Source organism: Artibeus jamaicensis, unplaced genomic scaffold (genome assembly GCF_021234435.1).
Source record: "Artibeus jamaicensis isolate MK-2021 breed Jamaican fruit bat unplaced genomic scaffold, CSHL_Jam_final scaffold_1689, whole genome shotgun sequence".
NCBI lineage: Eukaryota > Metazoa > Chordata > Mammalia > Chiroptera > Phyllostomidae > Artibeus > Artibeus jamaicensis.
Genome location: NW_026522029.1, coordinates 8,084,251 through 8,101,829, shown reverse-complemented (window position 1 = coordinate 8,101,829; position 17,579 = coordinate 8,084,251). Strand labels below are relative to the sequence as shown.

Below are 17,579 nucleotides of genomic sequence, written 5' to 3'. Positions count from 1 at the left end.
CGCGCCTGAGTCCATCTGACCGAGTTTTCCTGTGCAACCCCGCTCCGCCAGCTGCTGGTTTCGCCCCTCTTACCGGTCAGGCTGAAGAATTTGTTATCAGACTTCCGAAAAGTTCCATTTTCTGTGTTCTGGCTGTGTTTTCTGTTGCTAATATTTAGTTGACTCTAAACTTGGTTGTGTGAGAAAGCACAGCGTCTCCAGCTATGCCTCCATCTTGGCGGAAGTCCTGCTTTTTTAAATCTTAACCAATCTCATGACGGTGGCCTAATTGGCGAAGTTCATAGTGCATTCCAAAGTATAATGTAAACTATTTCTGAATTACACCCTTCTCTCTTCTTGATTTGTAATTGATTGCCAGTGAGGCCAAGATCAGGAATTCAATTCTTTTATAGTCCTTACCTTCATTATAAAGAAGTCTCTTTCCCAGGTGTCTGTTAGGATACCAGAACCCATACAACATTGTAGCTGGTTTACTCCAACCCACCAGTGTTTGTGGAGGAGCTCAAAGCACATTCTTTTGATGGTCAATTAGTAGCATCTCCTTCATATAAGGAAAGCAGCAAAAATACCTATTTACTCAAGATTAACTACAGGACTAAAATGGGTTTACAGTGGTATTAGCATCTTAAACAATTGGGAAGAGCTGGTTTAGTTTTGAGTTCATTGCCAGCCATGGTGGAGAGCCACTGAGACCACTTCAGAACAGACATTCTGAAATGCACAGATATGAACACCACTCTCGTTTCCGGCCCCTAACATAAGCATTACGAACAAAAGACTGCATTAGAAGAGAATACTCTATTAACAAATATTTTAAGTATTTCTTTATTTCAGAACTGCCTTTATGTACAGACATCATTAAAAAATGCACATACAGTGGAGATTTTCCAAGGAATAGGAGCTGAAAATACAAGTTAAGGGCAATCAGGAGAACTGAAATGGTCCCAGAGAAGCTCTGAGGATCACACTTCCTTAAATGTCCTTGATAACCTCTTCAAGTTCTTCCTTTGTGAACATGTGGAAATTCTGGCCAGGCTGGACGGTGGCTAGCTGGAAAAAAAAACAGTGAAGGGTTAATCAGCTGGGCTCAGTCCGCCTGCTGATGGGAAAGAGAAGCTGCGTTAGTGATGATGCAGCTGGTCAGCAGGAACCAAGGGATCTGCTGTCCCAGGGATATCCTTTCCGGCAACAGCTTCTGAAAATAGTTCTCTGACTCCAAAATAAACATTCTATTGACCAAATTTTCTATTTTGAGGTTAACCACACATCTTAGTTAACCAAATGCTTGGCGTCATTGTCACTTCATGAAGTTACTGCAACAAGGATCACAAAGCAGCAGCCAGTTCCATGGGGGTATTTTCTTCTGTTAAAGGTTCCTTTAGAAATATATTAAAAGCACATTTACACACTTGCAAGTTGAGCTTGTGTGTGACAGCAGGTAACCTGGCCACTCTGTGCCCCAATTTTCATAGGTAAAAGGGGATAATGACAGCACCTAATTCACTGAGTAATTTATGACAATTAAATGTGTTACTATGTGTAAAGTGCTTAAGGACAATGCCTAGAACACAGGTGGCAGACACAAGGCCTGCGGGCCCAATCTGGCCCTCCACCTTGTTTTATCTGGCCCAGCACCTTGTTTCTACCTGGTGGTAGCACTGACCTCCTTGCCCCTAGCTAAGGAGCAGTTACATGTACACAGTCCTAACATTATATTCGGCCCTGTGAAGGCAACTGCGAGGCTGACGTAGGCCCTGGTGAAAATGAGTTTCATACCCCTGGCCTAGAACATTATAATAAGCACCAAAAAACTGTTAACTGTCATTAAGTATTATTTTCTCTGCAACTTAACAAAATTATTATTATTATTTTAAGGACTGGCAATGAAAAGATTCTATTAACACTGGCAGGAAATCAGTTTTGACAAAAGTTATCCATAATAACCAGCAGTCAAGACTGTAATCTATTTAAGCAATGAAAGATTAGGGTCAGAAGATGGTCAGTTTCAAATTTACTAAAACAACCAAGTTTTCCATCATCTCTGCTGACAACATAGTTCCTGTCTGGGGCAATGCTGAGGAAGAGGTGCCGCTTCTCCTTTGCCTATAAAGCTGTTGAATTTAATTGGTTTCATGTCATTCCTCACACTTTTTTTAAACTTTAAGATTAAACATAATAGGGCACTTTTTAGTAATATTCATTATTGATATTTAACATAATTTGAAAACTTCCAGGATGAGCATAATCCAGTTCCATGTTTATTATTGCCTAACTTGTGTACACATAAAATTGAGCAAAAGATTACATCTTAAAACTCCTGCCCTGGCTTGCACAGCTCACTGGATTGAGCACGGGCTGCGAACCAAAGTGTTGCTGGTTCAATTCCCAGTCAGGGAACATGTCTGGGTTGCAGGCCAAGTCCCCACTTGGGGGCATATGAGAAGCAACCACATACTGATGTTTCTCTCCTTCCCTTCCTCTCTCTCTAAATATAAATAAAAATAAAATCTAAAAAGAATAAAGGTTTAAGTTTAAAACAAAAGACAAAAAAAACTCCTGAAGATCTGTTCTCTCAAAGCTGGCGGTCTCCACCAGATCCTCCTGAAAAAGATCTATCTAATTACGTGAAATGTGTGAGTCCCAGATATATTTGCAAAATATATGTTAAAACAATTCACTCATGTCCATATAGGTCATGAGTTCTATTCCAAGCTTGTTAAAATATAGAAATGTTACTACCGCTTCTCTAAGGACGAGACATAGAAGGTCAATAAACCAGAGAAGAGTGAGGGCCCACAGATTTTTTTTTTTTAAAGATTTTATTTACCTTTAGAAGGGAAGGGAAGGAGAGAAGGAGAGAAATAGAGAAATACCAATGTATGGTTGCCTCTCGTGGGCCCCCTGCTGGGAACTGGCCTGCAACCCAGGCATGTGCCCTGACTGGGAATCGAACCGCGATCCTTTGGTTCACAGGCTCGTGCTCAATCCCCTGAGCTACACCAGCCAGGGCCACAGAATTTCTTATCAAATCACTCACAGCTCACAGTCTGGTCCTCCCTAATAATCATTATGGGGGCTAACAGACTAGCTGAATGGAACAGCCCCACAGAACCAGGCTGCAAATCGATGCTAACAAGACTCGACCAAGGGCTGGCGTTAGGAAGATACTCATCAGGACATGAGTAAACATAACCCCTTGCATTTGCATAATGACACATTTATTTACATAATGAATAGGAAAGATTTTTCCTATTTATCTCATTTTACTGTTGAAAAACCTCTGTGAGGCTTTTCCAATTTGTGATTCCGGCCTCAGCTAGTTTTTCTTAAAAAAAAAAAAAAAAAAAGATTTTATTTATTTATTTTGAGAGAGAGAGGGGGAAGGGAAGGAGAACGTGAGGGAGGGAAACATCAATGTGTGGTTGCCTCTTGCACGCTCCGTGCTGGGGACTTGGCCTGCAACCCAGGCATGTACCCTGACTGGGAATCAACCCAGCAACCCTTTGGTTCACAGGCCCATGCTCAGTCCACTAAGTCATAGCAGCCAGGGCATTAGCTAGTATTTTAATGTAGCTCAGCAATGCCTTTACTCATGCCTGTCCATTTGGCTTTTCCAAGTATTTCCCATTCTCTTAATTTGACTGTTGTATCCACCCACCACCCTAACGACATAATCTAATATATAGGACCCCTCTCCCAATTCACTTCCGAACCTACCTTATCTTCACTCATCGTCACCTCCTTTTGTCACATCTGCTCTGAGCCTCCTAAGTAAGGGCACTTGGAACCTGGTCCGTGCCTCTCTAGCGTCACCTCTTGCCATCTCCCTATCTTCCATCTCACACCCCAGTGTACAGACAAAAGCCCCAACGTTCCCGTATATGCCTGCTTTTATTTTATATCTTTGAGCCTTTGCGCAAGACTGTTCCTTTTTCCTAGAATAACCTTCTCGTCCTTTCTCCATACATCACCTCTTTCAGCAAGCTTTCCAAGGCCCAACATTTTTCTATCAACTACTTTATTCTCAATCCACAGAGTATTTTCAAGTCTTTCCCCATCCTTAAAAAGACAAAGTCCTTTCTTTAATGCTGCCTTCTGCTGCCGACATGTCTTGAGAAAGCAGCGCGCTCTTGTCCTCACCTCCCTTCCACTATTTAACTCACTGAACTCTGGCCTATGCCATTACCACCTTACCAAAGTTCCTTATTCGAAAGACACCAATACCTTCTTAAGAACGGGCATATAAAAACATGATTTTTCTCGATCCATTCAATCTTCAGTAACAGGAAATAAGAAATGTGAATAAAAAACCAGTAAAACAGAAAAATACCTCTATGTTAGTTGCATTCAGCTTCTCTTCCATCACTTGTTTGAGGATGATGAGTGAAGACTTGATGGCTTCTTTCAGAGTCATAGACTTGAAACAAAGAAGATGAGGAGAGCAGCCATTAATTATACTCACTCTCTCCTCCCTTCAGAGATTCCCCCCATACCTCCCTGAAGAAATGATTTAGCAACTATTAACAGATCATACACCTTAATAAGTACAGCTCAAGTAAATGGTAAACAAGGAGAATACACTGATTCAGAGAAAAAAGTCTTATTTTAAACCAGAACAAAGTTACCAGCTTTTATACGGTAAGTGGCCTTTGAAGTAGGGGAAAGGGCTATCCTCTTGATATCTTCTTTTAACTTAGAAGCAAGACAGTGTTGGTGATAGCCTATCAGTGATAATTCCTAAATGATCTAAGAAGATGGCCCAATGGTTTAGAAAGTCCATTCTTCTGTATTACGTTTTATTCTTCACTCCCTGCAGATGTAAAGTCAGTACTGTCAGAGGCTGAAGTGAGCAGGGACCTCTGTAGAAAACACCTGAATGATGTGCGCATCAGCCTTCAACCACAATAAGTTACCCCAAAACAGGCCTTCCAACCCCATACAGATGAAGAGTGCCAATGCCCACTTGGTTCCAGAGGCAGACGAGAAAGTATAACCTGTTGGGGAGAGCTGTGAAGATCAAGGATAAACAAACTGTGGTACATCTATGCCACAGCGCTCCACAGCAATGAGGACAAACTACTGCTGTGTGCAAAAACAGGAGTAGATCAAAACCAGCATGATGAATGAAAAAAGGCAGACATGCAAATAAAAATAGTATGATTCCATTTATTAAAAGTACAAGAATTGACAAAACTAATCGGTGGTGCTACACGTGGTTGCAAGGGAGAGGATGGACCGGCGAGGAGACGAGCCTCTCAGGAGTGGGGGCAGTATCCTCCACCTTAGGTGGTGCAGACACAACTCACATAATCTGTACAGCTTACTGTCTGTAAGCTGTATCATGATTTTAAAACTAACGAAAGTGGCAATGTTTATCAGCACAGATGTAGTATAGATATACATACCACAAGTGAGAACGCATAATTACCTTGTGGTAAACTTCTTGCAAGGAGCTCTGGGCACCCTCTGAAGCGGAGCCAATTGCTCGAGCATCACACTGTACAAAGGTCCCAGAGGGGTCCATGTGGAACCTGTAAATCCCCCCCAAAGAAGAGGATTACAATGCTTAAGAATGGTGGTATTTTAGGTAACAAACATCTCACTAAAAATATAAATGCTCGACCTATGGTCAGGAAACTCCACCAAAATATGGAGGCGCAAATGCAAAAGATGTTCTATGACTGGAGGAAGCTGATCTTTTTTTTTTTAAGATTTTATTTATTTATCTTTAGAGGGGAAGGGCAGGAGAGAGGGAGAGAAACATCAATGTATGGTTGCCTTTTGTGCATCCCCTGCTGGGAACTGGCCTGCAACCCAGGAATGTGCCCTGACTGGGAATCGAACTGCAATCCTTTGATTCGCAGGCCCGCGCTCAATCCACTGAACTACACCAACCAGGGCGGAAGCTGATCTTTTAAGCAAACTAAAAGTTTCCCTGGGAATTGAGAAGAGAGTTATAGTGTAGTCTGTATAAACATGGCACTGGGGTGTGCCTGTCCAAAACACGTTTGGGAAAGGGATCAGAGCAACACTCCAATGCCAAGCTCTCCAACACATCCCCTGACTATGGGAACCAAGTTCCTCCTACTTCTTCCCAGAATCAGGCCTGGTTTCAAAAGGGGAGTTCTTCAGACGATCCCCAAACCTGACTTTCTATCAACAACATAGAACTGCTGAACTTCACAGAGTTAGAAGCTCTTTGCCTTTTATGACACTAATCTCAGTTGATTTAAACTACCAGTCTCCAACCCAAATTAAAATAATTTTCCCAAAACGGAAGCAGAAAAAAATATAGCAAAATGGTTCTTACAGCTGAGGTCCTTTCTCATCAACTCCTCCAAATAACAGTGCTACTCCAAAGGGACGAGACTAGAACAAAAAACAAGAGGCATTAAAATAACCGGCTGGGTGGGAGGGTAGAGGCAGCTAGGAAAGCTATGTTTAGAGGACAAACATCCTAGGTCGCATAGAATAGCCAGGAAACTTGACACAAGCCCCACTCACCATGGCACCTGGATCTGCATCTTCTTCTCCAAACTGCAGAGCCAGATTGGACACCGCCTGCGTCACACTCTCTACCGTCATCGTCTCATTGTAGGTGAACCAGTGGTTCTGGAAGAGAAGCTCAGCATGGTCTACTTTCCAAAGAGAAGGGCCCGCGAGCAGCCCCACCGCACACTGCACACATCCCTGGCCCCGCCCTTGAACTGTGCTTGGAAGCAAAGCTTCAAGTTCAGGGTCTCTTCCTTAACACTAAATGCTTGGGGCTACATTGGCGAAATGCTCTGAGATGGACTGTTCCCAAAGGACCCTAAGAAATGCTGGACTGGAGGGCTGCTCCCTCAAAGAACAGTTAACCCCCTCATAGCACCCAGTTCAGTCTTTTCACAAAAGGAATGCGAAGAGCTGGGTGCAACTTCCCCTCAAGATACGATCTTATCATTTTATTGGTATTCAAATTAAATGACTTATTCTCACTGACAGCAAATTTGCAAATAAGTGCAAAAAATTTTACCCATCACGTATTTCTTTTTCTTACTAGTCTTGCTCTCGAGGCAGCAGGTGCTCAGTTAAAAAAAAAATTCAGTATTCCTGACCAGCATTTGTCAACTGGTACCTGTCATGATTCATCACAGGAGAGCTGTTATCTGCAAGCCCAGCAGCAAAGGTGGCTGGGTGGATAATGTCCTTCAGCTCTGCTCACCTCCTGCTATGTGCTCCCACAGAAAGTCAGGGAACAGCAATGATGCTTGTGTATAGAAGGCAGATCAAAAAGGAGCAAGAGACTGTCAGTACTATTTACCAGGGCTTCCTTAAAGCTGAGATGGTTGGGTGCCTAGTGGGTGGCTGGCCTGGCGTGCAAGCCTCCAAAAGTTGTAACTAATTGTTGTAACTAGCGGTAACTAGTGGTTCTCCCCAAATCACTCCCAGGAGCTCCATCTGATATGAACACAGGGAACCTGCAATGCAGCCCACAGAGCTGCAGCAGCACTAAACAAGGAGCTCAGGCACCCTGGTGAAAAGCAGAGATGAGGCTAATTTTACCTGGGTCTCCACTCTGGCTTTATCAATTAAAGTCTTAGCATCAGCAATTAGCCCACTCATGGCACAACCTGTAATGTAAAAGCAACAGTGACCCAGCGGCCAAATCCTTGAGGACTCTTTCATCCACTCAGGAAATACTGAAATTCTGCAGTGGAACCAGGGCATTATTCAGCAGTCCCACACCAATATACCCAAGAGATCAGATGGGAAATTATCTGCACTGAACTCCAAGTAAAATTTATTACAAAACAAATAAGAAACCATCTACAATGACAAACAAATCCAACTACTAAAAGAGAAGAAACAGCTAATCAAACATGAATTTCCACATATTACACCCTTCAGCATCCCTTTGATCCTCTTTGTAGGCCATGACGCACTTGCAAACTAAGCAAACACCAACACCCCAACAGGAGAAGTAAGGAAAAAAATTACCATCTTACTGTGAGCTTCGATGGAAGACCCCAGAATAAAATCAAAAGCTTTTTCATTTCCCTGACCAAACACAAACCAACTAACATACTAGTGAACAAGTCTGCCTGATGGTCCAAGGTAATAAGTCTGTGGTTGTTCATTTACATGCCAGGACTCGAACCTAAATCTGAAGCCCACACCTCAATCCCGTGTCTCAGACCTATAAACCAGGCCAGATGACCCCCTTACTGCATCTACTACTTGGATATACCACAGACTCAATTCAAGTAACTTCCCTTCTAGACTCTCTCTTCTTCCTTGGCCCCCACAACCAATCATATCCCCAATTCTCTCAAACTCTGCCTGGTTCACAAGGCTGTTGTCAGTCCTTACCTCTCCACTCTCTGGCCCCAGCCCTAGGTCAAGTCCTCGTTTCTCTGTTTGGATTGAAAGCAATTTCTTACCCAGTCTCCCCGCCTCCAGTCTTGGCCCCTTTCACTCTACCTTCAACATGGTTATCAGAATGGTCTTTCTAAAACCCAAATCTGTTATTACCTCAATGCTTAAAACCTTTCCCATCGATGCAAAAGGACCAAGTTTAGGGTCCTTCCCAGACTCCTTTCTTGCCACAGCCTGTCCACCTCTCGGTCACATCAAACTGCTCTGCCAGGGTATTTTACATTTTATACAGCAAAGCTCTGCTCCTTTTGATTCCCTCTGATCAGATTGCTTTACTCTGTTATAGCCAGACATTGTTCACTTGGTAAAACTTCCTTCCTTACCTTGTAGAATTCAACTCAGCTCAAGCATCACCTTTATGGAATCCTTTTCTGAACACTCCACTACCATGGCCTTAGGCAAAACTAATTATTTCCTCCTCTGTACCCCGGATGAGCACACACAGCAGCCATTCTTAATATCAACGTCACCGAATTGCACTTATTTGCATGTCCACCTCCATGATTAGACTGTATGCTTCTAGAAGACAAGGACGATGTCTCATTCCTCTCTGTACCCCCGCTGACTAGCACAACGCCTGGCACATAGTAGGCTCTCAATTTTCTGAATGAAGTAACACTGATCTACCTCCAAAAGACAGGCGACTTGACATAAAGTTGACACAACGTTCTAATATTAAAGGACTAAATCTCCATTTCTATATCTATGAAAAGACAATATTAAGCTCCCGGAGTTCCCATGGCATTCGGTTGGGATGCCTTCAAGCAATTATTTTACCAACGTTTCATAATTAGATGACTAGATAGGTTAAGAAAATTCGGACAACCAACTAAAATGCCATGGTGTAAATAAGCAGAACTACTCACTACAATGATGCTAAAGCTAAGGCAGGGAAATTATAACAGAGACAAAACAAAAGGGGGGTGAGTACGGGGAGATAGGGAGTAAAAAGACAGACCTGAAGATCCTTAAGAACTCCTCTTTTTTAGTGAACAGCTCTAGCTTCCCACACCATCCTCCGCTTCACCACAATCCTCAGCTCCCAGTGGCTTCCTACCAGGCTAATGTTATGTATCAGTGAAGACCCGGCCATCACAGGGAGCTAGCCTTTGATTCAGCCTTTACATGTTTCAACAATCACCACATTTACAGAGTCTAAATCTGAGAGAGAAAGGAACTTCAGCAAGTAAACGAGCCCTGCAACTGCTTCCTACACCTATCTTAGGCACACTGGCCTGCTGCCTGGAAATCGACAGCTAACAAGGGACTAAGACCTTCTCCAATGAACCTCCCTTGGAACACCAAAGACTAGTGAGCCCAGGCCTGAGCCTACAGAGCAGCTTCTGCCTACTCCTTACCTATGTGAGCATCGATCTCTACAATTTTCTCAATGCTGCTTGGCTCCATGAGTGGGGAGGTAATCCTCTTCTCCACAGCTAAGCACACCCCCTCTGACGTCTGGATTCCAATGGCTGTAGAACCAAGCTGAAGAGAAACATGTTACAGTTGTAACGTGCAGGTCAAAGGACAGTCTCACATACCCCCCAGGAACTTTTCTGTGTCTTTCCAAGACAGACACCTCGACCGGCCACAGCCAGCACATGTATGGAGCACCCTGCTCCTTTCGATGGCAAGAGCACTGATTTACACAATTTTATGCCTCTCAAGGGGAAGTTCAGTAAGGTCTCAAAAATATCTGGAAAATAATCAACTTTAATGCCAATGTTTTGGAGAGAGGCAGATTCTGAATTTCTAAACATACCAGGCAAGGAAGTAATAAAATTCTAGTTTTTTCTAGACCTGGTTTCTTTTCATCTCTGCTATCTTATCTGTTCTGAAACGTGATATTCCTCAAATCTATGTAACTCCAGAAAAATAACTTACTTAAAAAAAAAAAAAAGGAAAGCCCTGGCTGGTGTGGCTCAATGGATTGAGTGCCAGCCTGCGAACCAGAGGGTTGCTGGTTTGATTCTCAGTCAGGGCACATGCCTGCGCCAGGTCCCTGGTGGTGGTGGCGGTGGTGGTGGTGGCGGGGGCATGCCAGAGGCAACCATACATTAATATTTCTCTCCCTCTCTTTCTCCCTCCCTTCACTTCTCTAAAAATAAATAAATAAAATCTTTAAAAAAATAAAAAATAGGAAAAAAGAAAAACTATCACCATGGTAAAAATACTAAGTTTTCGAGGTCCCTAGCAGTCCACAATGTGGCTTAATTCCATCTCCCCATCCCCATCCCCTCTGTCTCCTTGTCTGCAAAATGAGGATAACAATAATAATGCTTACACCGAGAAGGGTAAATTAATACATTAAAATGGTTAAAATGATGCCTAGCACAAAATGAACAACAAATGTTAGTTACTCTTGTTTGCATAGCTTATTTCTACCGCCTCCTACTCAGTCTCCTGTCTTCAATTTCTCTCTCCCAACGTATACCTTTCCCGTTATGGCCTGCCAGACATAATAAAAGGCTACTTTCATTACACTACTTCTCTGAAGAACTAATATCTCCCTATATTGCTTGTAACATCAAATCCAAATAAGCTTCCAGAGTTCTTAAAACCTAATTCCACTTTTCTCTTCCAACCTTATTACTCTTTATTCTCCAACAAAACCCCTCAGGTACAGCCCAACTCATCTCCCCATGCTGTATTTTCTGCTACCCTTGCCCCTCTGCTCATGCTGTCTCCCTGCCTATCCAAGCCCACCCATCATTCGTAAAGCCTTCTAAGACTGTGCTCTCGCCTCTGAGTTACCACTGTCTTTAGTTAGTTAGCACTACAAAGCAATGGCCGCCACTGTGAGCATCAGACTCCTGAGGCCTGTTCCTGCAAAGGATTCCACAGAATTCCATGAATCATATGCATAACACGTCAGCATGAGATAGGCTCTAAAATACATCAAAATCAAGATAATTCTGTTCTGTATACTTACAATTATGCCCAGGTATTTCTAGATTACAATTTTGCCTAAACTCCCCTTTGGTGCAGCCCAGGAAGAAGGAAAAGGGAAAAGAGGGAACATGTGAACCCTCTGTAGTGTTTCTTTAATAAAACTCATTAGAATAGCAACCAATATCCAGATGCTCAGTGTAATACAGTAATTCTGACACTGACACAGATTTTCACTCCTACCCCAAGAAACTGACTCTGAAGGCATTCCCCCCACCTCTGCTGGCTCCGTCTCACCCATGCCATCCGTACAGTAGGTCCAAGGGGTCATTTCTACTGTCAGCCATTTTTAGTCATCCCTCCAGATGCTTTCATACTACTGAATCCTTACAGTTATCAAATCGCTTTCTCATTGGCCACTCGTAAGTTGCCGGGGCAACAGCCAGATTATTTAAACACCAAAGAGCCTGAATTTTCACAAAGGTTAAACTGCATCCATTAAGAGCCACATCACTATCTAGGGCTAGGGAGATCAGATACCATCTCATTATCTCTAAGCAATCTAGAAATTACTAGCAGTAAGGGGCTTAAAGGAGAACCCCCAAAACAGAGCATTACTCTTGACTTGCATATATGGGCAGAACTGTTGTCTTAGCTGGGTCTCAAAATGAATGCCACAGCTTGGAATTCTGGTAGCCCCTTACTTCATAGTAATGTTATGGTTTCAATACAGGGCAAAGATGACTGGATGTAAAAACAGGCACTGGAAGCTGGCCCATCAATTTCTGTCCCACGTTCTATCACAGTGCTTCCTCCTTCACTTCTATGTCTCCAGCTAATCAAAACCTCTTTTTCTCCTTCCCAGAGTCTCAGGCAACTGTTTCTGCCCAAGCACTCTTTCCAGAAGAGGTAGCTTAGAAGGAAACACAATAGTTCTCTTCAATCATTTGAGAAAATGTCTTACGGAAGCAGTTTAGACAACGTGTGTGGTTCAAGAGCAGAACTAGAACCAAATAAAGGACACTTCAGGAAGTTTAACTTTTGATTCAATACAAGGATAAAGTTCTAAATCATTATGAGCTATTTCCGAACAGGATGATTTACATCACAAGAAAATATTTTGTCACTGGAACTATACAAACAGGCTGTCTGGGTATGTTGCGCAGACTGAGGCACAAGGTGACGGCTGGACTGGGTCAGTGATTCTCAGCTCTTGCTAGACATTAGCGTCACTGGGGGATTTCTCAAAAATATCGATGCCTGGGCCTTACTTATGCTAGATGACCTAAGACAGAATTTAGATCATCCCTCACCCAACAAATATAGTTCCTATGTGAGAACTTTAGCTTACTTTCTAATTTTTTGAATACTCATTTTGAACAATTCAATTTTGTTACTAAATTACAGAACACATCTCTTAGTCAAATACAAATTCACAACCTTACCAAGGATACAGTCAATCAGTTGAAGGATTTGTTAAAAGTATCTCCCAGGTGCTAACTCTGAACTTCTATACCCCACCCCCTTTATAGTCAAAAAGATTATGAGCACAAACAGAGCCATCCAATCCACTGAGACAAAGCTACTTATATAATTATGAAGCAGTTATCTATTCAAAAAGTTTTAAAACAGACTTTACGAATGGGACTGAAATTGCTCCTAAAATGGTTAATAGTGGTTGGTTAAAGGGAGGTAAAGAACATTTTCTAAAAGAATAGAGAAAACACTTTTACTCTAAATGGTCTACCAATAAAGCATTAAGTTGTCATGAAATTTCAAAAGTTATGCCACTTGATACTATACCTTGATAGCTTCAATGGCATATTCCACTTGGAACAATCTTCCTTCAGGAGAAAAAGTATTTACACCCCTATAATTTAAAAAAAGTATAAAAAATTGTCAGAAAAAATAGGCACAGAGACACTAACCTCAAGCTCCTGGACACCCAGCTCGAATGGCCACAGAACGTGCATGCCTTCACTATTCCTTGCCCACAATAATCTGTAGCTTTTGTGTAAGTGTGTGTACACTACAGCTTTTCAAGGAATGGAAGCAATATAAAGAACACTTCTGCCCCACTCCCAGAAAGTCTTCAAACTGACCCAAGGAGAGCAGGTGACCTTCTGCCTCAATGATGAATCAATCTAGAATTCCTTTGGTAAATTCATGCCCCCAAACTATCAGGCAATTCCCAAGAAAATGTGTACTTATCCTTATCATCTTCCCATTGCATTTGATGTTAATATCTTACTTTTTAGTAAAAGTCAGTCACAGGTTTGCTCTATTTATTTGCATGAATTAATACTGTTACCTTAACAACAGACTGAGATCTGTGTAATCCCTACAGCCTAAGCCAGTTCATTCACTCAGTACATATTTATACCAACTACATGGCGGACCGATTTTTTTCTCTAAATACCTCCCGCCAGCCTGTTGGGAATTCTGAAGAGGCACCAATAATGGTCTTAGCTAGAAAAGCTTTCAGTACACAATGGACACTTTAACAATATTGGAACAAATGAATGAAAATAGTTATGATTCTTGGTTTACGGAGTCTGAATTTTGAGACATATGATATAGCAGAGCGTTTTCAAATTTGTTTTATCAAAAACTTTTCTTTTAAAAGAGTTGTATATAAATCCCCAAAATATAAAACAAATAATACAAGCTGACATTTACTACATAACTGCTATATGTCTGGTACTATTACAAACCTTTAAATGACTTAACTTGATCCTCAAAACAATCTTATGAAGTAGTATTCTAAGGATACTATTTTACAGATGAGGAAGTTGAGGTACTAGGTTAAGTGATTTTCACAAAGGCACTCAGCATGTAAGAGGCTGAGCTGGAATTAGAATTTAGGCAATGTGAGTACAGAGCCCAAGCTTCAACTATTCCAGGAGACACCTGCAGAAGTCACTGGAGCTAAATCAGGGATGAAAGGAGGGTCCTGCCACCCCAGCCACCTGTGGGCCCCAGAGGTAACATCCCTGAGGGCATTTAAAAGGAAGTTTAGGACTCTAAGGAAGTTTTTTTTTTTAATCACTGGGAGAAAAGTCCAAGGACAGAAGACCTGGGATTAAGTTTTTGTTCTACCACTTACTCGCTTTAATTCCTTCAAATGGAAAAACATAAAACAAACCCTACCTTGCCTCTGTCACAGAGCCATCAGTACTGAACTACACAGTGTGAAAGAACTTTGTCAAGTGTAAAGTACTACTGCAACTGTAGTATTTTCATTCTAGTTCAGAAACTTCACTCTAGTGACATATTATTATGTCCTCCATAACAGGGGTTCTGCTCTTGGCCCTCTTAAACTTGACTGTTTTCAGGGTTACTTCATCTATTCCAAGTACCACCTCCTACTTCCAAATCACCATCACCAACCTGACCTCTTCCCTTGTTAATCTAGATGCCTCCTGAGCACCTCCTTGGATGTCTACAAAGCACCAAACATCCGACATTCTCCAGTCTGAAATCTCTCCTTAAATCCAGCCGTCCTTGCAAAATCAACTCCTCCTGACATTCCCATTTCAGTGTTATTTTAAAACACCTCCCATCTCCCTGTTTCCCAAGCTAGAAATTCTAAACATTCTAATCCATTCCTCCCCATCCTCTCGCATATTAACCATATGCCAAGTCATATCAATGCACATCAATTCCTCCTACACAGTCACTCGACACTCTCTTCCATTCTCCATGCCCTTATCACCTTCCACCCAACTAGTGCAACAGCCTTCTAACTGGTATTGACTCACTTTTCCCCCTAAGCCAGTCCATTAATCTCTGTAATAATTATGACCATGTAACTTCTTAAAAGTTATGACACCCAGTTACCTATAGAATAAGACCCACACTCATTAGCTTCATGGTGAAAACCTCTCAGTACCTAGAACCATAATATTTTTCCCTATTTCCCACTATTCCCAAACATTATCATGTGCCACAGACTGGAATTTCTCAAATATGCACTGTGCTTTCCAATGCTCCTTGTTTGTACATCCTACAATCTCTGCCTCAAAACTCTTGACTTTCATTGTGCATATTTATCAAAACCTTGCTTTCTCAAGACTTAGTTTAAATATCAACTCCTTTTTGAAGTTTTCCATGACCCCCTAAAACGAAATTAATTCATCAAAACTCCCAGTGTTGGATTTCTCTAATGATGTAAATGTGTCCAATTCATCCTGTAGTTATTTTTTTTCAATAGTTCTTTGAAAGACAGTTTCCCCGTATTGGGCAAGGATTTTGATTTTGTTCGCTGCTCTATAGTCAGTAACTAGAACAGTGCCTTATACACAGCTCACAGTCAAGTAAAATACATCAGCCAAAATTTAAATGAAAAAGGGCTGTATTCTAGACCTTGGGAAGACACAAAAAGTGAATGACACAAAGCAAAATAAAGTTAAGTAAAACATCAATGCTCTCGAAGCTAAATACTGACTAAGAAAGTCATTTCATAGGACAGCAAGAAAAGATGTCAGTTTTAAAATTTCACGTACTACATGAGTCAGTAAAAGGATAAAGTTGTAGTTTCAGGTGATAGAACTTCTGACAGAGTCTATGAATACCTGACAAGAAAGGCAGTTTCTCCAGCCACCTAGCACAAAGAAAACATCTGCCTTTTCTAGCCAAAAAAAAAAAAAAATCAAAGATATATTTAAACTTAACTGAGCAAAACGGAAACTGAAAGTAAAAATGTCTGCAGCATATGTGCAATTTCATACTACTTAATATCTCCAAGCCCTGAGAAGTATTTTAAAAATAAATAGAACAGTCTCAATTTTGATTTAGAAACCAGATCTGGTTTGCCTTAAACTCTTCAAAAAGTCAGAGAAGCCTAGGGCTAGTGGAATCAGCACGGTGAGAAAACTTTTGAGAACCACTCTAAATACCAGTTCCTATAAAGTCAGATTCCAGACACTGTATCAGGCACCGCTGAGATTGCCTTCGCGCTTTTGCGAAAACCGTGCGTCCCAGCTTGCCCTACTACATCTCAAAGGAAAGGCTGCTCTGTTCCCACCACTAAGAAATGGAAAACGAGGTTCTTTTCCTAGAAGAAAAAAGGAGCTGACATGATCAAACTCAGTATATATTCTCTAGTTGCTTTTTCTCCCAGGCAGCACGTTTACATTTTTTATAAAGGTAGCAAGAAAAGATGAACAGGGTAGGGGGGTGACCTCTGGCCTGCTCTAGGTTAAAGGTCAGAGTACCACCCCTCAGCCTCCTTCCCCGAGCACAAAGCAAGGCTTCTCGCTTCCGCACTGAGTTAGGACCCAGCAGTGACTCAGCGGTAGGACGAGGACGGCCGATAGGCACAAGTATATATTGAGGAATCACAGCGGAAGGTTGGGAGGGCAAGAGATCCCCAAGCTAGACCAGCCCGTGTTCCTGGAGCGCCCCATGACACGGCAGAACCCAGACCGAGGCTGGGCCCCTCGCCTGCCCACCTATAACCCCAACCCCATTTTTCCTTGCCGCACATACCTGTCGTACTCAGACCGGGTGAGGAACATGGCGAGGGTAGGAAAGGGCAGCAGCGATTACGCGCGGATTTTGAGAGCCAACACGAGTGCACCGGCACTCAGCGAACACCGCCACAAAACCGAGGCCCCACTCCCAACTGCGCGTGCGCCCGCGACCCCTTCAGCCCGCCTCCTGTGCCTGCCTCCTATTGGTTGTACACAGTTCCCGCTGAGATGATTGGGCCAACGAGCTTCCTTGCCAGGCTTTGGTTGGTCCGGGAAGGGCGGGACTCGGGTCGCATTTCCGCTTTAAATCGAAGGTGGTTGCTAGGAGCCCTCGAAACAGCCGGCATGCTTTGCAAGTTGCTCTTGCAGGGCAAGCGTGAGAGTTGGGCAGTCTGAATCCTGAGTTGATAGATTCCCTCGCCGGCTCCTGTAATCCTCGCCAGATCACGTCGGCCCTATTTTCTCCAAATTCTTCAGCTGTCCTTTGGTTCCCCGCTCCTGCGCCCTGGCGCGGCCTTCCGCAAGGCGATACTTGAAGGGGGCTGCAGGACCGGACTTGGGAGGTGATGGGGTGCGCCGTGAGCGAGTCATTTCGCTTCAGCCTCCCCTGCCTTGGCTGTTGAGAAAAGTGGCGGGTTGTAGTCTGTCCGAAAGTCTTCAAGTTTCCGTGTGGTCAAGTTAATTCTACCAGCATTTCCTGACCTCTGCCTACGTAGCCCACCCCCCAACTCAACCCTGTCCACGCGGGTTTTAGACCAGGTATCTCAGCTCCGGAGCAGGAATTAAGATTGTTCACTA

General features: G+C 42.7%; 1 protein-coding gene across 1 annotated transcript; it reads right to left on the bottom strand.

Annotated features, from left to right (window-relative positions):
• Positions 1–801: 801 nt before the first annotated feature.
• Positions 802–16,948, bottom strand: PSMA5 (proteasome 20S subunit alpha 5). The gene is made up of 9 exons (XM_037152495.2): positions 16,798–16,948; positions 13,111–13,177; positions 9,777–9,903; positions 7,546–7,613; positions 6,505–6,612; positions 6,311–6,369; positions 5,429–5,531; positions 4,331–4,417; positions 802–1,050 (listed from the first exon to the last, which is right to left on the bottom strand). Exons 1-9 carry the CDS (start codon positions 16,824–16,826, stop codon positions 973–975), a joined length of 726 nt encoding a protein of 241 aa, XP_037008390.1. The 5' UTR covers positions 16,827–16,948; the 3' UTR covers positions 802–972.
• Positions 16,949–17,579: the final 631 nt, after the last annotated feature.

Excerpts from the sequence above, each read along its gene's own strand:
- PSMA5 (XM_037152495.2), bottom strand. The coding sequence starts at position 16,826 with ATGTTCCTCACCCGGTCTGAGTACGACAG. Across the intron at positions 13,178-16,797 it reads ACCCGGTCTGAGTACGACAG|GGGTGTAAATACTTTTTCTC; the intron begins GTATGTGCGGCA and ends TTTAAATTATAG. Across the intron at positions 1,051-4,330 it reads TGAATGCAACTAACATAGAG|CTAGCCACCGTCCAGCCTGG; the intron begins GTATTTTTCTGT and ends TTTTTTTTCCAG.